This window comes from Ranitomeya variabilis, chromosome 2 (assembly GCF_051348905.1).
Source record: "Ranitomeya variabilis isolate aRanVar5 chromosome 2, aRanVar5.hap1, whole genome shotgun sequence".
NCBI lineage: Eukaryota > Metazoa > Chordata > Amphibia > Anura > Dendrobatidae > Ranitomeya > Ranitomeya variabilis.
In genome coordinates, this window is record NC_135233.1 from 398,737,728 (window position 1) to 398,760,542 (window position 22,815).

General features: G+C 43.3%; 1 protein-coding gene across 2 annotated transcripts in view; it reads left to right on the forward strand.

The window, feature by feature from the left end:
• The window catches only part of PCDH11X (protocadherin 11 X-linked), a 1,508,525-nt gene that overhangs the window by 1,475,187 nt on the left and 10,523 nt on the right, over positions 1–22,815 (forward strand). The window contains exon 6 of one of the 2 annotated variants that reach the window (XM_077286500.1): positions 21,983–22,033. The exons of the other annotated variant lie outside the window; for it this stretch is intronic. Coding sequence (XP_077142615.1) covers positions 21,983–22,033 — 51 coding nt within the window. The remainder of the gene's footprint in view (positions 1–21,982; positions 22,034–22,815) is intronic. 2 annotated transcript variants of the gene reach the window in all.

Genomic DNA, 22,815 nt, shown 5'->3' on the forward strand with positions numbered 1-22,815 from the left:
AGGGAGGTCCAAACGGAAGGAAACAGGGTTAAGAATCTCCAATATCTTATATGGGCCGATGAACCGAGGCTTAAACTTAGGAGAAGAGACCCTCATAGGGACAAAACGAGAAGACAACCACACCAAATCCCCAACACAAAGCCGAGGACCAACACGACGGTGGCGGTTGGCAAAAAGCTGAGTCTTCTCCTGGGACAACCTCAAATTGTCCACCACCTGCCCCCAGATCTGATGCAATCTCTCCACCACAGCATCCACTCCAGGACAATCCGAAGATTCCACCTGACCAGAGGAAAATCGAGGATGAAACCCCGAATTACAGAAAAACGGGGACACCAAAGTGGCAGAGCTGGCCCGATTATTGAGAGCAAACTCCGCCAATGGCAAAAAAGCAACCCAATCATCCTGGTCAGCAGACACAAAACACCTCAGATATGTCTCCAGGGTCTGATTAATCCGCTCGGTCTGGCCATTCGTCTGAGGATGGAAAGCGGACGAAAAAGATAAATCTATGCCCATCCTAGCACAGAATGCCCGCCAAAATCTAGACACGAATTGGGTCCCTCTGTCAGAAACGATATTCTCAGGAATACCATGCAAACGAACAACATTTTGAAAAAACAGAGGAACCAACTCGGAAGAAGAAGGCAACTTGGGCAGAGGAACCAAATGGACCATCTTAGAGAAACGGTCACACACCACCCAGATGACAGACATCTTCTGAGAAACAGGCAGATCTGAAATAAAATCCATCGAGATGTGCATCCAAGGCCTCTTAGGAATAGGCAAGGGCAACAACAATCCACTAGCCCGAGAACAACAAGGCTTGGCCCGAGCACAAACGTCACAAGACTGCACAAAGCCTCGCACATCTCGTGACAGGGAAGGCCACCAGAAGGACCTTGCCACCAAATCCCTGGTACCAAAAATGCCAGGATGACCTGCCAACGCAGAAGAATGAACCTCAGAGATGACTCTACTGGTCCAATCATCAGGAACAAACAGTTTATCAGGTGGGCAACGATCAGGTCTATCCGCCTGAAACTCCTGCAAGGCCCGCCGCAGGTCTGGAGAAACGGCTGACAATACCACTCCATCCTTAAGGATACCTGTGGGCTCAGAGTTACCAGGCGAGTCAGGCTCAAAACTCCTAGAAAGGGCATCCGCCTTAACATTCTTAGAACCCGGTAGGTATGACACCACAAAATTAAACCGAGAGAAAAATAATGACCAGCGCGCCTGTCTAGGATTCAGGCGCCTGGCGGTCTCAAGATAAATCAAATTTTTGTGGTCAGTCAATACCACCACCTGATGTCTGGCCCCCTCAAGCCAATGGCGCCACTCCTCAAAAGCCCACTTCATGGCCAAAAGCTCCCGATTCCCAACATCATAATTCCGCTCAGCGGGCGAAAATTTACGGGAAAAGAAGGCACAAGGCCTCATCACGGAGCAGTCAGAACTTTTCTGCGACAACACTGCCCCAGCTCCGATCTCAGAAGCGTCGACCTCAACCTGAAAAGGTAGAGCAACATCAGGCTGCCGCAACACAGGGGCAGAGGAAAAACGGCGCTTAAGCTCCCGAAAGGCCTCCACAGCATCAGGGGACCAATCAGCAACATCAGCACCCTTCTTAGTCAAATCGGTCAATGGCTTAGCAATATCCGAAAAACCAGCAATAAATCGACGATAAAAGTTAGCAAAGCCCAAAAATTTCTGAAGACTCTTAAGAGAAGAGGGCTGCGTCCAATCACAAATAGCTTGAACCTTGACAGGATCCATTTCAATGGAAGAGGGGGAAAAAATATATCCCAAAAAGGAAATCCTCTGTACCCCAAAAACACACTTAGAACACTTCACACACAAAGAATTAGACCGCAAAACCTGAAAAACCCTCCTGACTTGCTGGACATGAGAGTCCCAGTCATCCGAAAAAATCAGAATATCATCCAGATACACAATCATAAATTTATCCAAATAATCGCGAAAAATATCATGCATAAAGGACTGGAAAACTGACGGAGCATTTGAAAGACCAAAAGGCATCACTAAATACTCAAAGTGGCCCTCGGGCGTATTAAATGCGGTTTTCCACTCATCCCCCTGCCTGATTCGCACCAAATTATACGCCCCACGAAGGTCAATCTTAGAGAACCACTTGGCCCCCTTTATGCGAGCAAACAAATCAGTCAGCAACGGCAATGGGTATTGATATTTAACAGTGATTTTATTCAAAAGCCGATAATCAATACATGGTCTCAAAGAGCCGTCTTTTTTTGACACAAAGAAAAAACCGGCTCCTAAGGGAGATGACGATGGACGAATATGTCCCTTTTCCAAGGACTCCTTTATATATTCACGCATAGCAGCATGTTCAGGCACAGACAGATTAAATAAACGACCCTTTGGGTATTTACTACCCGGGATTAAATCTATGGCACAATCGCACTCTCGGTGCGGAGGTAACGAACCAAGCTTGGATTCTTCAAAGACGTCACGATAGTCAGACAGGAACTCAGGAATTTCAGAGGGAATAGATGATGAAATGGAAACCACAGGTACATCCCCATGAGCCCCCTTACATCCCCAGCTCAACACAGACATAGCTTTCCAGTCGAGGACTGGGTTGTGAGATTGCAGCCAAGGCAATCCTAGCACCAAATCATCATGTAGATTATACAGCACCAGAAAGCGAATAATCTCCTGGTGATCCGGATTAATACGCATAGTTACTTGTGTCCAGTATTGTGGTTTATTATTAGCCAATGGGGTGGAGTCAATCCCCTTCAGAGGAATGGGAGTCTCCAAAGGCTCTAAATCATACCCACAGCGTTTGGCAAAGGACCAATCCATAAGACTCAAAGCGGCGCCAGAGTCGACATAGGCGTCCGTGGTAATAGATGACAAAGAGCAAATCAGGGTCACAGATAGAATAAACTTAGACGGTAAGGTGCAAATGGAAACAGATTTACCAAGCTTTTTAGTGCGCTTAGAGCATGCTGATATAACATGAGTAGAATCACCACAATAGAAACACAACCCATTTTTCCGTCTAAAATTCTGCCGCTCGCTTCGGGACAGAATTCTATCACACTGCATACTCTCTGGCGATTTCTCAGTGGACACCGCCAGATGGTGCACTGGTTTGCGCTCCCGCAAACGCCTATCGATCTGAATAGCCATTGTCATGGACTCATTCAGACCCGCAGGCACAGGGAACCCCACCATAACGTCCTTAATGGCATCAGAGAGACCCTCTCTGAAAGTCGCCGCCAGGGCGCACTCATTCCACTGAGTAAGCACAGACCATTTACGGAATCTTTGGCAGTAAATTTCCGCTTCATCTTGCCCCTGAGATAGGGACATCAAAGTTTTTTCTGCCTGAAGCTCCAAATGAGGTTCGTCATAAAGCAACCCCAAGGCCAGAAAAAACGCATCCACATTGAGCAACGCAGGATCCCCTGGTGTCAATGAAAAAGCCCAGTCTTGAGGGTCGCCCCGGAGCAAGGAAATCACAATCCTGACCTGCTGTGCAGGATCTCCGGCAGAGCGAGATTTCAGGGACAAAAATAATTTGCAATTATTTCGAAAATTCTGAAACCCAGATCTATTCCCCGAGAAAAATTCCGGCAAAGGAATTCTCGGCTCAGATACAGGTGCATGACAAACAAAATCTTGCAAATTTTGTACCTTTGTGGCGAGATTATTCAAACCTGCAGTTACACTCTGAAGATCCATTGCAAACAGGTGGACACAGAGCCATTCAAAGGAGAGAAAAAAAAAAAAAAAAAAAATTTCAGCAGACTACTTATTACTCTCCTTTCTCAGCCAAGGATTTTAACCCTTTAGTGGGCCGGTCAAACTGTCATGATCTCAATGGCAAGAGATCATAGCATCAGCATATATAGGAACTAGCTCTTGGAAGATGGAAACTGAGCTGACCATGAACTAAACCTAACGCACAACTAGCAGTGGCCGGGTAGCATGCCTACGTTGATTCTAGATGCCCAGCACCAGCCGGAGGACTAAATAAAGCTAGCAGAGGAAAATATTAGTCCTAGCTCACCTCTAGAGAAATACCCCGAAAGGAGACAGAGGCCCCCCACATGTATTGGCGGTGAATCAAGATGAAATAACAAACGTAGTATGAAAATAGGTTTAGCAAATTTGAGGTCCACTTACTACATAGCAGAAGACAGAAAGGACACTTTCATGGTCAGCTGAAAACCCTATCAAAACACCATCCAGAAATTACTTTAAAACTCTGGCATTAACTCATAACACCAGAGTGGCAATTCCTGTTCACAAGAGCTTTCCAGACACAGTAACGAAACTACAGCTGTGAACTGGAACAAAAATGCAAAAACAAACATGGACAAGAGTCCAACTTATCTAGTAGTTGTCTAGGAGCAGGAACAAGCACAGAGAGGCTTCTGATAACATTGTTGACCGGCAAGCAACTAACAGAGCAGCAAGGTTATATAGCGACTCCCACATCTTGATGGGAACAGGTGAACAGAGAAGATGAAGACACCAGTTCAATTCCACCAGTAGCCACCGGGGGAGCCCAGAATCCAAATTCACAACACAGTACTATATGTTTCTACATAATACATAGTAGACAAGGGATCAGTGTTATCTTTATCTACATGACTTAGAGAACGAGGCAGCGCTATCTGTGCCTACATTATACACAGGTAGAGACAGATGAAGCACTATCTGTGCCTACATCATTCACAGGTAGAGACGGAGAGGCAGTACTATCTGTGCCTACATTATTCACAGATAGAGACTGAGAGGCAGCACTATCTGTGCCACATCATTTATAGGTAGAGACGGAGAGGCAGTACTACATAATACATAGTAGACAAGGGATCAGTGTTATCTTTATCTACATGACTTAGAGAAAGAGGCAGCACTATCTGTGCCTACATTATACACATGTAGAGACAGAGGCAGCACTATCTGTGCCTACATTATACACATGTAGAGACAGAGGCAGCACTATCTGTGCCTACATTATACACATGTAGAGACAGAGGCAGCACTATCTGTGCCTACATCACTCACAGGTAGAGACTGAGAGGCAGCACTATCAGAAGTTACATAATTCACAGATAGTGAAGCAGTACCTAGTTACTCATCTATTCCTACATTTTATGTGATGACTTACCAGTAACATTCCCTCAAACATGAAGCCCACCATTACCATGAAATCGGCATCTTGTGATCACAATGTTTTGTGGCTAAACAGCGGTCGATGCTCCCTGCTGTCCAATTACAGATGTATGGGGGGACGGGGGATTGTATTTTAGGGGGAGAATTAGTTCTTCTCCAATAAGTAACATTTTCTTCTAAAAACTTTTATTCTTCGTTATTTTAGTTCCTGTCTGGAGTCCCAACCACAATCCGCCACAATGTAGCTGCGTGTCCTCTCTCGTATTCCGGCCCGGACTCCTGATTGTTTCGTTTCTGCTAATGACAAGTGACACATTTCTCCCTGTTTTCTGCCTGCAGGGTTATATGACTTTATTACCATTAATGATTGGTTACACCAGCTGTCCGGATTCAGGAGGTGCAGGCTACATGCAATAGTTACATGCAAGTAATTAAACATCTGCGCCGCTACCTGTGCGAGAAGCGGCCTCCGCTGATTATCTGTTTTCATCTCCGAGAGCTGATACTCACAGAACAATATTTATTATCTCCCTGATAAAGCTGTGATGTTCTCACTGGCATGAAATATGGAATAATTGCAGCTTGATTGAGCTTAATGGATTGCATTGTTCTAGATGTTCTATAACACTGTGTGATTTCATATTATAATCTGACTGAAATGAGCAAGTAACGCGGCACAGTGTAATACACGAGGACTGTGCACCAATGCGAATTACATTCCCTCTGTGCAGCACGGGTTTGGTGAATTTTCCAATTACCATGTCTCCTATACTATAAAATAGAGATAATAGATAGATAATAGATATATAGATAGATCGATAATAGATAGATAATAGAAACTGCAGATAGATGATAGATAGATAATAGCTAGATAGATCAATACATAGATAATAGATAGGTAATAGATACAGAGATAATAATAATAATTTTATTTCTATCGCGCCGACATATTCCACAGCACTTTACATTATAGAGGGGATTTGTACAGACAATAGACATTACAGCACAACAATAATCACTGTTCAAAGTAGATACCAAGAGGAATGAGGGCCCTGCTTGCAAGCTTACAATCTATGAGGACAAAGGGGAGACAGGAGAGTTGGATGGTAACAATTGATTTCGTTGTTCGGACCAGCCATAGTGTAAGGATCGGGTGTTCATGTAAAGCTGCATGAACCAGTTATCAGCCTAAATATGTAACAGTACAGACACAGAGGGCTATTAACTGCATAAAGTGTATGAGAACATGATGTGAGGAACCGGATTATGGTTTAAGTTTTTTGAATGGGCCATACAGGGATAGTTAGGTTAATGCGTTGAGGCGGTAGGCCAGTCTGAACAAATGAGTTTTTAGGGCACGCTTAAAACTGTGGGGATTGGGGATTAATCGTATTAACCTGGGTAGTGCATTCCAAAGAATTGGCAAAGCACGTGAAAAGTCTTGGAGACGGGAGTAGGAGGTTCTGATGATTGAGGATGCTAACCTGAGGTCATTAGCGGAGCGGAGGGCACGGGTAGGGTGGTAGACTGAGACCAGAGAGGAGATGTAGTGTGGTGCTGAGCCATGGAGTGCTTTGTGGATGAGGGTAGTAGTTTTGTACTGGATTCTGGAGTGGATGGGTAACCTGTGTAATGACTGGCACAAGGTAGAGGCATCGGTGTAACAGTTGGTGAGGAATATAATGCTGGCAGCAGCATTCAGGACAGATTGGAGCGGAGAGAGTTTGTTAAGAGGGAGGCCGATTAGTAGAGAGTTACAATAGTCCAGACGAGAATGAATAAGTGAAACAGTAAGAGTTTTTGCAGAGTCGAAAGTAACAAAAGGGCGAATTTTAGAAATGTTTTCAAGATGCAGATAAGAAGAGCGAGCCAGTGATCGGATGTGGGGGGTGAATGAAAGCTCGGAATCAAGCATGACCCCAAGGCAGCCGGCATGTTGCTTTGGAGTAATGGTGGAACCGCACACGGAGATGGCAATGTCAGGCAAAGGTAGGTTAATAGAGAGAGAAAACATGAGGAGTTCAGTTTTTGACAGGTTCAGTTTCAGATAGAGGGAGGACATGATGTTAGAGACAGCGGTAAGACAATCACTGGTGTTTTCTAAAAAGGCAGGTGTGATATCAGGAGAAGAAGTGTATAATTGGGTGTCATCAGCATAGAGATGATACTGGAAACCAAATCTACTGATTGTTTGTCCAAAAGGGGCAGTATACGAAGAGGAGGGGGACTAGGACTGATCCTTGAGGAACCCCAACAGTAAGGGGAAGGTGAGAGGAGGAGGAACCAGCAAAACATACAGTGAAGGATCGGTCAGAGAGATAGGAGGAGAACCAGGAGAGAATGGTGTCCTTGAGCCCGATGGAGAGGAGCATAGTGAGGAGGAGTGTTGTGAATTCTGTTCTCGAGCTCCCTCCTGTGGTTATGAATGGTACTTCGGCGAGTTCTGTTCATAGACTCCCTCTGGTGGCTGTGAATGGAGCTGCTGGTTCTGAGATTCCTTCTCCAGCTGATCTCGTTCAGGTCTTGGCTGGCTGCTCTATTTAACTCCACTCAGATTGTTACTTGATGCCAGCTGTCAATGTCCTAGTACTGGTTCAGTTCACTTGGATCTTTCAGATGACCTGTCTACTTCAGCAAAAGCTAAGTCCCTGCTAGCTTATTTGTTACCACTGTGTTTTTGTCCAGCTTGCTATAATGAATTTATCTTGTTAGCTGGAAGCTCTGGGATGCAGAGTGGCACCACCGCGCCGTGAGTCGGTGCGGTGATTTCTTTTGCACACTCTGCGTGGTTTTTTGTTAGTTTTTATGCTGACCGCAAAGATACCTTTTCTATCCTCTGTCTGTTGTTTAGTTAGTCTGGCCTCCTATGCTGAAATCTATTTCATTCCTGTGTTTGTGACTTCCATCTTAACTCACAGTCAATATATGTGGGGGCTGCCTATTTCTTTGGGGAATTTCTCTGAGGCAAGGTAGGCTGTGTTTTCTATCTTTAGGGGTAGTTAGCTCTTAGGCTGTGAAGAGGCGTCTAGGCAGAGTCAGGAACGCTCCACGGCTATTTCTAGTTGTTGTGATAGGATTAGAGGTTGCGGTCAGCAGAGCTCCCACTTCCCAGAGCTCATCCTGTATCGCTAGTTTGCTCATCTGGTCATTTCTAGTGTTCCTAACCACCAGCCCAACATAACAGAGGAGCTGATGGTCCACAGTGTCGAATGCTGCGGAGAGATCCAAGAGAATTAGCATGGAGTAGTGACCATTAGATTTAGCTGTTAGTAGGTCATTAGAGACTTTAGTGAGGGCAGTTTCAGTAGAGTGTAAAGAGCAGAAACCGGAAGGTCGAGAAGAGAGTTATCTGAGAGATAGCAGGTAAGACGGGAGTGGACCAGGCGTTCGAGGAGTTTAGAGATGATGAAGGGAAGATTAGAGACATGTCTATAATTAGCGGCACAGTTTTGGTCGAGGGATGGTTTTTAAGTAATGGATGTATGATGGCATGCTTACATGAGGAGGGGAAAAAAAACAGAAGACAGAGAAAGGTTGAATATTTTTGTTACATGAGAGGTGACAGCCGGGGAAAGGGACTGGAGGAGATATGAGGGAATGGGGTCACTGGTGCAAGTGGTTGGGCGAGAAGATGCAAGGGGCATGATCACTTCTTCTGTGACTGGTTCAAAATCAGAGAGTGAGCGAGATGCAGTGGGAGAGGGAGGACAGTGCATGGTATGAAGGGATTGGGAGATAATGTCCTGTCGGATGTGGTCAATTTTTTCTTTGAATAATTGACCAGATCGTCAGTGCGGAGATCCATGGTTGGGGCCTGCACTCTTGGGTTGAGTAGGGAATGAAAAGTGTCAAAGAGACGTTTAGAGTTATTGGACAGTGAGGTGATGAAGGTGTTAAAATAAGTTTGTTAGGAGAGGTGAAGGGATTGATAGAAGATAGATAATAGATAGATAGATAGATAGATAGATAGATAATAGATGATAAATAATAGATAGATAATAGATAATACATTGATAGATAGATAGATAATAGATGATCGATAATAGATAGGAAGTTCTTCCAATCATTATGGCCTTTGCCAAAAAAATGTTCACATGTAATTGATCACCTGCTGTTTCCAGAATCTTGCAATCAGGTGATTGGCAAAAAGAAAACCTTCTGTATTTTGAGTTTTATTGCATTGATATTGGCTGTACATTAAAGATAAGATTCCGGACATGCTGCGCGTCTTTTAAGATCGCAGCATGTCCGTTTACCTTGCGGCGACGCTGCGCCGCCGCAAGGTAAATCACAGGGCCCTATGTGTGGGCTGCGATGATGCCGGATGTGTGCAATGAACACATCCGGCATCATCGCCTCACAGAAGGGGGCGGAGCTTAGGGCGGAGCGGGTTTGCCGCTCCGTCCAAACCGCCGGCCATCCTGAAAGTGGACACATACCCTAACAAGTCTGTGAGAGACAGAATTCTCGCTGGTCGGTCGGTGATCAAATACTTATTCCTTGCAATAAAATGCAATTTAATTATGTAACAGTCCTACAGTGTGATTTTATGGTTTTTATTTTTAGCTTCTGTCTCTTACATCTGTAGTGTCTACGATAAAAATTACAGACCTCTCCATTCTTTGTAGGTGGGAAAACTGCAAAATCAGCAGAGTATCAAATACTTATTTTCCACACTGTAATAGGAATTATTAGTTGGGTAGGTACACAAAAAAAGCCCCCCAAAAAAGCAAATTAGAATAATATTTACCTGCCGATTAACCCTATATTTGCAGGTGTGTAGTATTTTCTGAGGTGACAGGTTTCCTTTAATGTCTGGATTTTAGGGAATTTTGTATTTTTAAATGACAAGTACAGTACTCACCCTTCACAGCAATTGCACAATAAGGGCAAAAACAGTTTGCTTGTGACCAGCAAAACACACGGTCTCTGACTGATAGAGATTTCAGATTTTTTTTTCATCGTACTGTCTTGCTGCTGCTTTCTAGAGCATTAAGTGAAGTAAAAAATATAATTTAAGTGCAGCACGACAGATGCAGCTCCACCATATCACTGATTGATGACACGGAGTCTGCCACTGCTGCTGGCATGTCTTCTATCTCTCTTAACCTATGAATTGAATCTCTGTATCCTTCTCAGACTACTTCTCTCATCTTCTTCATTGCTTTAATGGTACACTACATTACAATCTGGAGAATTTAACTAATGTTTTAGGCTTTCTTTTTCTATTGCTAAGCAGTGAGCTCTCGTGTCCTCTCAGCATCCTAAATCCCCCTAAAACAGCTGCTGTATTCCGTGCCTCAGCTTTTATGCAGCCTGTGATAGCCTTCCTGGCTGCGCTATAATGCAATGTGATGTCTTCAAGACATTATAGGGTAACTTCTGTGACTGAGGTTATGTCTGTCTTCTGTAGGTGATGCAATCTTCTGATGTGTAGAATAATGATAAGACATTTCTTGAGCGATTTCTGTAAATCTAATTGCAAATTGTTCAAAATTATTGGGACTTGTACATTTCATGAAATTTCACTCCAATTTGTTTTGCATTGAATCAATTTATCTACAGTATTTTTACCAAAGCATTCTTCTGAATCTGCAGTATCCAATAACAGCACAGTACTATGAGTAGTGTCACCATTGGCATGTTGGCATGGCATTATGAGTAGTGTCATCGGTACCATCTCTATAATGAGTAGTGTCACTATTACCCTCTCTATTATGAGCAGTGTCATCGTTAGTAGAAGGATCATTATTCTCATTTGCACAATGAAAGACTAGAAGCAATGGGATGAAACTGAATGGGAGGAGACACGAGTTAGATATTAGAAAAACTTATTGACAGTGAGGGTGATCAATGAGTGGAACAGGCGGCCATGAGAGGTGGTGAGTTTTCCTGCAATGGAAGTCTTCAAACAGAGGCTGAACAGACATCTGTCTGGGATGATTTATTGACTCCTGCTTTGAGCCGGGGGTTGGACCAGATGACCCAGGAGGTCCCTTCCAACTCTAACATTCCATGATTCTATGATACCCTCTCTATTATGAATGTGTCACTGTTTCCCTCTCTATTATGAGTAATGTCATCATTACCAGCTCTATTATGAGTAGTGTCACCAGTACCCTCTCTATTATGAGTAGTGTCACCAGTACCCTCTCTATTATGAGTAGTGTCACCATTACCAGCTCTATTATGAGTAGTGTCACCGTTACCCTTTCTATTATGAGTAGTGTCACCGTTACCCTCTCTATTATGAGTAGTGTCACTGTTACCCTTTCTATTATGAGTAGTGTCATTGTTACCAGCTCTAGCATGAGTAGTGTCACCATTACCCTCTCTATTATGAGTAGTGTCACCGTTACCCTTTCTATTATGAATAGTGTCACCGTTATCAGCTCTATTATGAGTAGTGTCACTGTTACCAAATCTATTAGGAGAAGTATCACCAATACCCTCTCTATTATGAGTAGTGTCAGTTACCAGATCTATTATGAGTAATGTCACTGTTATCCTCTCTATTATGAGCAGTGTCACCGTTGCCAGCTCTATTATGAGTACAGTAGTGTCAGCGTTACCAGCTCTATTACGAGTAGTGTCCCTGTTACCAAGTCCATTATGAGTAGCGTCACCGCTACCCGCTGTATTATGAGTAGTGTCACCGTAACACATCTCTATTATGAGCGGTGTCACCATTACCAGCTCTATTATGAGCGATGTCACTGTTACCAGCTCTATTATGAGTAGTGTCATCGTTACCCTCTCTATTATGAGTAGTGTCATCGTTACCCTCTCTATTATGAGTAGTGTCATCGTTACCCTCTCTAATATGAGTAGTGTCATTATTTCCAATTCTATATATCCTTGACGGAATAACGGAATATTCTAAATCCAATTAATCAAACTCCATTATTGGATATCGTCATCCCCGTTACCAGGTACATTATGAGCAGTGTCACCGTTACCCGCTGTATTATGAGTAGTGTCACCATTACCAGCTCTATTATGAGCGATGTCACCGTTACCAGCTCTATTATGAGTAGTGTAATCGTTACCAGCTCTACTATGAGTAGTATCACTGTTACACTATTATGAATAGTGTCACCGTTACCAACTCTATTATGAGTAGTGTCACCAATATCCTCTCTATTATGAGTAGTGTCACCATTACCTGCTCTATTATGAGTAGTGTCACCAATATCCTCTCTATTATGAGTAGTGTCACCGTTATCCTCTCTATTATGAGTAGTGTCACCGTTACCAGCTCTATTATGAGTAGTGTCACCGTTACCAGCTCTATTATGAGTAGTGTCACCTTTACCAGCTCTATTATGAGTAGTGTCACCGTTACCAGCTCTATTATGAGTAGTGTCACCGTTATCCTCTCTATTATGAGCAGTGTCACCGTTATCCTCTCTATTATGAGCAGTGTCACCGATACCAGCTCTATTATGAGTACAGTAGTTGTCTCCGTTACCAGGTCCATTATGAGTAGTGTCACCGTTACCCGCTGTATTATGAGTAGTGTCACCGTTACCCACTGTATTATGAGTAGTGTCACCGTTACCAGCTCTATTATGAGCGGTGTCACCGTTACCAGCTCTATTGTGAGCGGTGCCACTGTTACCAGCTCTATTACGAGCGGTGTCACTGTTACCAGCTGTATTATGAGTAGTGTCACCGTTATCCACTATATTATGAGTAGTGTCACAGTTACCTACTGTATTATGAATAGTGTCACCGTTACCCACTGTATTATGAGCAGTGTCACCGTTACCAGCTCTATTATGAGTAGTGTCACCGTTACCCACTGTATTATGAGTAGTGTCACCGTTATCCACTATATTATGAGTAGTGTCACAGTTACCTACTGTATTATGAGTAGTGTCACCATTACCCACTGTATTATGAGTAGTGTCACCGTTGCCCACTGTATTATGAGTAGTGTCACCGCTACCAGCTCTATTATGAGTAGTGTCACCATTACCCGCTGTATTATGAGTAGTGTCACCGTCACCCACTGTATTATGAGTGATGTCACCGTTACCAGCTCTATTTTGAGTAATGTCACCATTACCCGCTGTATTATGAGTAGTGTCACCGTTACCATCTCTATTATGAGCAGTGTCTCAGTTACCAGCTCTATTATGAGCGGTGTCACTGTTACCAGCCTTATTATGAGTAGTGTCATCATTACCCTCTCTACTATGAGTAGTTTCACCATTACCAGATCTATTATGAGTAGTGTCACCGTTACCAGCTCTATTATGAGTAGTGTCACTGTTACCAGCTCTATTATGAGTAGTGTCACCGTTACCAGCTCTAATATGAGCAGTGTCACGGTTACCAGCCCTATTATGAGTAGTGTCGCCGTTATCCTCTCAATTATGAGCAGTGTCACCGATACCAGCTCTATTATGAGTACAGTAGTTGTCCCCGTTACCAGGTCCATTATGAGTAGTGTCACTGTTACCCACTGTATTATGAGCAGTGTCACCGTTACCCACTGTATTATGAGAGGTGTCACCATTACCAGCTCTATTATGAGTAGTGTCACCAATATCATCTCTATTATGAGTAGTGACACCGTTACCAGCTCTATTTTGAGTAGTGTCACCGTTACCAGCTCTATTGTGAGCGTTGTAACTGTTACCAGCTTTATTATGAGTAGTGTCATCGTTACCCTCTCTACTATAAGTAGTGTCATTATTTTGAATTCTGTAAATCCTTAACGGAATATTCTAAATCCAAATAATCAAACTCCATTATTGGATATCATCATCTCATTTCACCAATTTGGGGAGTGGAGTGTTATCAGACCTCAAACCCTCTTCACTACCCAGGGGAATCCGGTGCCATAATTGGAGATAGTGCCATATATAAAATACCTGGATGCCACATTAATCCTGATCTGTTCTAGAATGTAAGAGTTGCTGTGATGGCGCAGTCTTTTCCGTGGGTCCTGCCGCCGTAGTCATGATCACCTGCCTTTATTTAATGGTGCAGATTTAGGACACCCATCATGCCGCGGTACAGCGTCTTCCATGTTGTACAGCGCATCAGTCACCAGCTCCAAAGCCTCCGTTCTCTGCTGTGATCGTCTAATGAGGACTGAACTCCCACGGTGTGACGTGATTAAGAACATCACACAAGAGCGGCTCTGTAATGACAATTAGATGGCATAGTCTATCATGGAAATTTCAGCCTATTTGTTCGGAGGTGACAAGTACTTCAAGCACCTTTAAACATGTAAATGTTTGCAAGTGTCAAAGTTAAAGGGAAATCATCAAGTTGGAAATGTTAATTTTATTCGGAATGTCGAAGCCTTATAAATCCCTGGGGTGATAAAGATACTTTACATGCAGCAAGGCACCTGTTCTTCATGCCATGCAGGACGTGTTTGTGTCAGTTCACTACATGGTAACAAGGCAGGAGACGTCTTCATGTGGAATCATCGGCATTTTTACTTCAGCTCTACAGAAAATCAATACTTGATGTGCAAACCGGTCAATAGGTGGACCCTCCACCAGCTGAGTGAGAACAGCCTCCGTTCTGACAGGATGGGGGCTTGTGGTTACTTTGAAAGTCCATAAATCTCATTCCTATATACAAAGTTTCACTGCAGGGAAATTTATGAACTTAATTTAGATGAATGTATAATATCCAGTCTAGTTAGATGTTGGTTCTACAATGACTTCTATGGATTTGCCATATACAATGCATTCAGGAGACAGCTTTACGGAGATGAATTATGTCAAGAAGAGGCAGCCATCTATTCAGGGAAGATGGGGATTTATTCCCCTCCGTAGCTCCTCGTTGGATGCATTTTTAAGCCAGGCTTACACATTGCCCCATTGAGAAGTTGAATGGAGGGTTACTTCTGGACATAGTAAATGCCAGTGATTTTGGCTGTGAACTGGTGCGCTGATCCACATTGGTTTATGGAGATGGACAAACTCAAGAATACACTATGAAACATAGCACTGGTTTGGATAGTATTTCTAGACAAGTGTCACCCTCTGACCTGAAGTTGGGGCACATAGACCCCAAAATGTGTCATCAGTGGAAGAGATGAGTAAAGTACTGATAGTGCGTCATGTCCTCTCATCTTGTATCATTATGGCTGGTTCCAGATCCTTGTTCATTTTCCTTTGAGCTTCTATCCTGCATCTGTGGGCCAAGTTCAGACTAGCTTGTCTTTTCTTGATATGTTGATCAACTCTTCTACATGGTCCAGCTTCTATCATGCTCAGCAATCAACTATGATCAACAAAAGAAACCATGACCCACCCCACACATAGGTGAATGGGTGTCCATATGGGGATGCAGGGTCCACCAAAATGGGATCCATTCTTACAGCCCATCTCCATTCTAGCACAAAAAGATTGGTCCATATAGATGTCTGTCATTTTTAAGTTCTTAAACCCAAAGGAATTTATTTTTTTAAGAGTAGAACCTCAAGGAATTGTCCGGGACCTTTACTTTCATTCACCCCTTATTCATTTGAATGGGGAACGGATTACCTGTTTTGGACCACTAGACCATTGATGAAGCTGTGCAACTCCCCAGTGGAGGACATCCGGTTAACACCAGCACCAGCTATTCAATGTGGGCGCCGGGTATCCCCTGCCACCTATCAGACATAGATTAACTATCCTGAGAATAGGCCATCAATGTAAATGTTCAAAACAACACCTGTAAGAGGGGCGAACATATCAATAATGCTACTTATGTAGCCGCACTGGGGCCCAAAAGGTAAGGGAGCCCTTAGTAGCTCTAAAAGAGGTGGAAATCTGAATTGCGATGAGTCCTTGGACTTCTGTACTTGCACATCGGCCTCCTCTGTGTGTCCACCAGTGTTCTATAAGGTCCTGAACCAACAGAAAATATTAGTTGGTGTTCTCCCATTAGCTCAAGAATAGTGATGAGCGAGTATGCTTGTTACTCGAGTTTCTCCAAGCACGCTCGGGTGGTCTCCGAGTATTTGTAACTGCTCGGAGATTTAGTTTCTGTTTCCGCAGTGGCATGATTTGCGGCTGCTAGACAGCTTGAATACATGTGGGGATTGCCTATTTGTTGGGTAATCTCCAAATGTATTCAAGCTGTCTAGCAGTTGCAAATCATGCAGCTGCGTCGAAATAAACTAAATATCGGAGCACGCCGAAATACTCGGGAGACCACCCGAGCATGCTTGGAGAAACTCGAGTAACGAGCATATTCGCTCATCACTACTCAAGAACCATCCGCAATAACCTTCAGAAAGGAAACAAAGACATTTTGATTAATCTTGATGAACAAAGTCTTGATGCTTTAGAATTGGTTACAGTGTATGGAGAGCACATGGCGCTGCTGGAAAGATCCTGGCTATGGTAAACATGACCATAAGACCATGATACAGTAAGCCCGGGAGCCAGGAATCATCTGCATTAGAGAATTAAGAAATTCCAGTTTGCATTACAATCCATAGAAGCTGCACAACATTGGTCTCCAACTGGTGGGAAAGCTTCTCCTTGTGTGTTGTCACAGCCTCAAGTGGTCAAGCCATGATGGGAGTTGTAATTCCATAATAGCTGCAGAGTCACAGGTTGGAGATCTCGTCCCTACGCCGGTTAAAAATTCACGATTTCCTTAAGACAGAATTATGCTTAACTTCCTTGATCAAACTTCTATCTTGTTGACCTTGAAGAGTTCCCGCTCATCATCAGTGATTTTACAGTCATTATAAAGTAAGGTAACAATGCAAGTACTCGGAAGAAAAGGTGCCACATTCACATCCTTTCTGATGGAATAAATAATGGAGCATAAATGAATAATCACATCATTAATTAAGTTTAATTGTGTAATATCCTCTTCAGAAACAAAGTCCTTCAGTAATCACGCGGTACGAAGAGCCAATAAAATAATACCGTCATCACAACAAGGTCAGCGTTACAATATATCTATTGTCACTGAAGTTGTAATAACTTTCCTGTGCTATCATTGTTCATTTTGTGAAATCCAATTACACAGGTGACAGTAGGATTGTCGATGCCATGGCTGCCCTTGGCATTACTATAACCTTACGTTTGACACCTGGTGCAGATTTTGCATCGGAGACTGGGTGCTCCATTGGCTCCATGGTGGTTAATTTCTCCAGTTTTTATCCTATCAGGACCATTCCTTTCCAATGGTATATACACTGCAGAGGCAGACCGGTCAGCAGCTATGGGGTCAATGCAGAAGGGGAGCATCCGACCTCTTCAACTTCCAACGGTCAAGGAGAAGGATAGCACCTCCTGAGAACCAGCTAGAAGGTCATGCCACTGTCTAAAAGTGATAGCGGTAGACTGCACAAGCATGGGTTTTCATGTCTCAGGTCGGATGTGTGGGAGCATCATAGCTCACCATTGAATATTTTTGGAGCAGTGTCTATGTAAAAAAAAAAAAAATCCAACCAACACCTCCTAACAGAATGAAGCAAATGTGAACATGTGCAAGCTGTTGTGATTGCAATATACAGCTAAAATCCATCCTGTGCAAGAAAAAACTAAATGACAGCTCATTGAGGGATCAGATTACAGCAGCCTATCGAATTTATGGAGAGTGGCACAGACATACAAGGATGGTGCTGCTGATCCTTACTTGTATACATCACCTCTGTGCTGAATTCTCAGCTACACTGCTCAGTACTTCTGTATAATGGCAATGCTATTGCTGCTTCTGAGCATGTACTGCTCTAGAGACAGAGCAGTAATCCCTCATGTCTGTGTATGATGTGTATGGGAAAAAAATCATAGCGGCTATTCTTTATCCACTAGCTCAAAGACAACTGATAAGTAGAGATAGAGCGTGCAGAGGGGAAAACTAGTGAAAAATGCAAGATTTGTGGCCATAAGTAGCGTCATTCCTTATGTACATGCAACAGCTTTTACCAATCACATACTTTGAAATTGCTCTCTGAGTGGTGATCATTAGAGATGAGCGAAGCCGAACTTAAAAGTTCGGGGTTCGTACTGGACAGTTGGCATGCGGCGTTAAATGCCAAACAAAGACTTCTCCCTGAAGTTGGTTGCAATCATTCAAGTTCAGGGGGAAAGTCTGGGAGGAGAGTGAGAGAAAGAGAGAGAGAAAAAGAAAGAGAGGGAGAGAGAAAAAGAGAGAGAGAGAGAGAAAGACAGAGAATTTCCCAGCTCAAAAGTTTAGGACCACATTGTTTTTAATGGGGTTAAGGTTCTGGCACGGTTTTGAATGACTAATGAGTTCAGAAAAAGTTTAATTTCTAAAAAAAAAAAAAAAGAAAAAAGAAGTGCAATTAAAATCCTCACACAGGTTGACGCATTTCCGACGCACTCTGTGTCCTTCATTATAAAACTAAAGATATGAGTTAAGCAGTCGACATCAGTAGAGGAATTAATCGTTGGATGTCAGTGCATGAAAAACGGAATCATTTCATGGGTTTATCGTATGGCTTAAGGGCCTTCGGGCGAATAATAGCACCTTTCACTGTCAAAATAGTGTTTTCAGCTCTGGAATGAAAGAGATGCAAGTGATACCTTACATGTAGGGATGGCGTGAACATTGAGTGCATCTCTCAAGTGTTTGATTGACAGGCCAGGGTGAAAAAGACGTGGGCGGCATTAAGATAAAGTGCAATGGACGTATGCCATTAGATATAACCAGCAAAACACGCTCACAAAAGACGAGCGACCTCTCATTGCTTAAGGGCACTAACCATAATCAAAGTACATAATAATAATATGTGGTTAGCGCTAATGTCAATGTAAGTGGCAGATCAAATAAATACATGACTGCGGGGGAATTGGATTCGAAGAGACATCTTATCTTAATTGTTTAAAATGTTGCGGTTGATATTTACATATTCCGATGTCAAATTAAAGCTTCTGGTGAATTGATTTCTGCTTCATGAAAGCTCGGCTTATAAATATGGGAATATATTGACCCAGGAACTTGGTGCTGAATGTGGCCATTATCTCCAAGACAAAGGATTTCAGGGCTCTTTTTTGTTGGAAAAGAGAGGACAGCCCCGTCAGTTCTACAGTCCTCTCCAGCAAGCCTTGGCTCAGATATGACCTTGACAAGCAGCATAGTGTAGGATCACCTCGATATATGCTTGGTATCAAGAATTATCACCGGGAAACTAAAAGGTTCTCATACCTGTTGCATGCCAATTCTCCCACAACATCTGGGAGGCTCTTGGAATAAGATAGACATTCTGGACTCCCAGAAGTGTCAGCAATAGAGATAAGTGAGCCCCAACTTAAAAGTTCATACCGGACAGTTCGGTGCTAAACACTAAATACAGACTTCTGTACTGTATACAGTCTGTTGAAATGTTCGGAGATCCAGAGAAGGCGAGGGAGAGAGAGAAAGAGAGAGAGCTTTCCAGCTCAAAAGTTTGGGTCTCCATAGTTTTCAATGAGTTTAAGTTTTAGTTCAAGTTCCAGTACAGTTCTTTAGAATGAATGAAGTTCGGGTTGAGTACCAGAAGGCGAACTTCAACGGGTCCCCTCAACCCTGGTCAGCAAATTTCTCTTGCTCCACTGAACCTGCCCACAACTTCCAAGAAACCTGCTGTTCTAAGAGGTGTCTTCCTTCAGGCAGACCAATAATGGGGCATGTAGCAATAGAGAGTGGGGGAGGCTTAAGAAAAGGGGTGGTGTCTTACAAAAATATACGCTCTTTTTTCCTGGAACCTTGCAGTGAAATGTGGCCAATAGGTCAAACGTTATACGGACACACAAATTTGTTGAGATCAGTCACATCTGTAATGTGTAATGAGGGTGTCCTAAATTGGGGAAAAAAATATTTAATCATGTTGGTTTTACCATGATCCTGAGGGAGATAAGTCATTGCATGCGAGATTCTCTTCTCTGAAGCATGCATGGAGGGGGTCAAGAGGGACGGCTGTCAGCTGACAACTAATAGAGGTGTATAGGCGTCGACCAGTGAGTGTAGATGAGAAATAATTCTGTATCTGGCTGTTCTGTATCTTGTATCCATCTCTAACATTATACCTGCAGTACTGTGCGGTGTAGATGAGAGTCCAGCACCCGAGTGTCAGCCAACAACTAATGTATGGTTATAGACAGATATATTTGTGACCATTAACTTGTTCCATAAAAGGTATGTTGTACCGTATGATGTCTGTTGCAAGAAAAACGACAGTCTTTTTGTCTAAAATGTGCAAATTCCTTAAAAGTGTACCCAAATTTGCACGTGACTTCCAATTGCTGTACAATTCTACGTGACAAAGTACCGTAATTATTTAGGAGTCAAGAGCTCATGTTATGATAGATAATGCTGGAAAAGGAAACTACTGTTTTTTACTAATTGCTGGGACCAATTGATTCTCACTGAAGTTCTGTATGAAGAATGGTCGATATTTCCTAGTCTTATTTACCTAGCAGATGGTTGATGGGATACATACGATATCCTTGAAATAAAATCTCACCATGGACCACATCCAAAACCACCAATCTTATCACAGATCGCCGGTCATATCACAGACCACCGATCTCATCACAGGCCACCAATCTCATCACAGGCCACCGATCTCACCACAGGCCACCAATCTCATCACAGACCACCAATCTCATCACAGACCACCAATCTCATCACAAACCACCAATCTCATCACAGACAAACGATGTCATCCTAGAGCACCAATCTTATCCCAGACCACCAATCATATTACAGACCATCGATCTCATCACAGACCACCGATCTCATCACAGACCATCAAAATCATCACAGGCCACCAATCTCATCACAGCCACCAATCTCATCACAGACCACCAATCTCATCACAAACCATCGAAATCATCACAGGCCACCAATCTCATCACAGGCCGCCAATCTCATCACAGGCCACCAATCTCATCATAGACCACCAATCTCATCACAGACAAATGATCTCATCCTAGAGCACCGATCTCATCCCAGACCACCAATCATATCACAGACCACCAATCTCTTCACAGACCACCGATCTCACCACAGACCATCAAAATCATCACAGACCATCGAAATCATCACAAGCCACCAATCTCATCACAGACAACCAATCTCATCCCAGACCACCAATCTCATCACAGACCATCGAAATCATCACAGACCACTGATCTAATCACAGACCAATGATCTCATCACAGACAAACGATCTCATCACAGATCACATATCATATCACAGACCAACGATCTCATCACAGACCACAGATCTCATCACAGACCACCGATCTCACCACAGACCACCGAACTCACCACAGACCACCAATCTCACCACAGACCACCGATCTCACCACAGACCACTGATCTCACCACAGACCACCGATCTCACCACAGACCACCAATCTTATCAAAGACCAGCGATCTCACCACAGACCACCCATCTCATCAAAGATTACTGATCTCATCACAGACTACCGATATCACCACAGACCATCAATCATATCACAGACTACCGGTCTTTTCACAGACCATTATTTATGAGAACAGCAACAGCTGTTGATACACTTTGGTGCACCGGTTGGATGAATGGGAAAAATTCCCTGTGCTCTTACATAAAGCAGCAGATTTGTGCATTATTTCGCCAATCTGGAAATGTTACATAATTGGACATCGTTTGCTCTGAGGTTAATGTGGACATCTACAGGTTGTCCTACTCTTCTATAGGAAAGAAAAGGTGGTCATCCTGCTTTACATAAGAATATATTTCTCTGTGATGTGTTGCTTTCATTGAATCAGACCCTTTCCATGCTAACAATCCCTCTCCATTGCTTTTTCCATCTTCTCCTGTCGAAATGGTTTCTTGCAGAATTACATCTACTAAATTATGTCACTGAGACGCCTCCATTTGACCCCTTGGGTAAGTTAAACCAATAATTCCCCTACCTGCTATGGCTGAAACCCTTTGCTTGGCCTGAGTTCAATTTCCGAGCATCCTATCCCCCCATGGCTTCATGTATCTTGGCTGATTCAAGCACCGCCTCCCCTCCATCATCGGCATAACTCTGCTACCTTCCCGCTAGGCCGACAGTACTGCTTGTGTCATTATTGAGGAATGCTTCAGGAATTAAAGCCATTTCTGGCAGCACAGAGCATTGTATTGGCCCAGCTAGATAAGGATTCATGTATAAGCCGTGTTGTGGAAATACAGCATCCAGCTCAGTCATGATACAATTAAAGGTAATTTGCGTAATTGTCTGCTAATTGTCGCTTGTTCTGTAATGAGAAGAAACTCTACAGAGTTGTACCCGCGCCTGGTTAACATCCAAAATCTGTCACTCGTCATTGTTTTAGTGGCCTTTCAGTTACACTTATGGTACATAATGTATATATAATGTATACTGGTTAATGAAGATTGGAAAATGAGGTATCACTTTGATGAAATCAGTTGACGTATGGACATCTTCGATGAGAACGATCTAGTTTCAGTGTAGACAAACACTAAGAGCACCAGCATGGCGTTGCATGTACTTTTGGAGCCCCATAGAAGATAAGACGATGCTAAGTGACTCTGTAGCCGATTGGGGGTCAAAGATGACCAGTCTCAGGGCGTCACTGTGCTTGATGGCCTGTGGCTCCAGGTCCTATTGATTGTGCACACTATGATGCACCTTTCAAAGTAAAAATCTCAAGAGGTGAAAT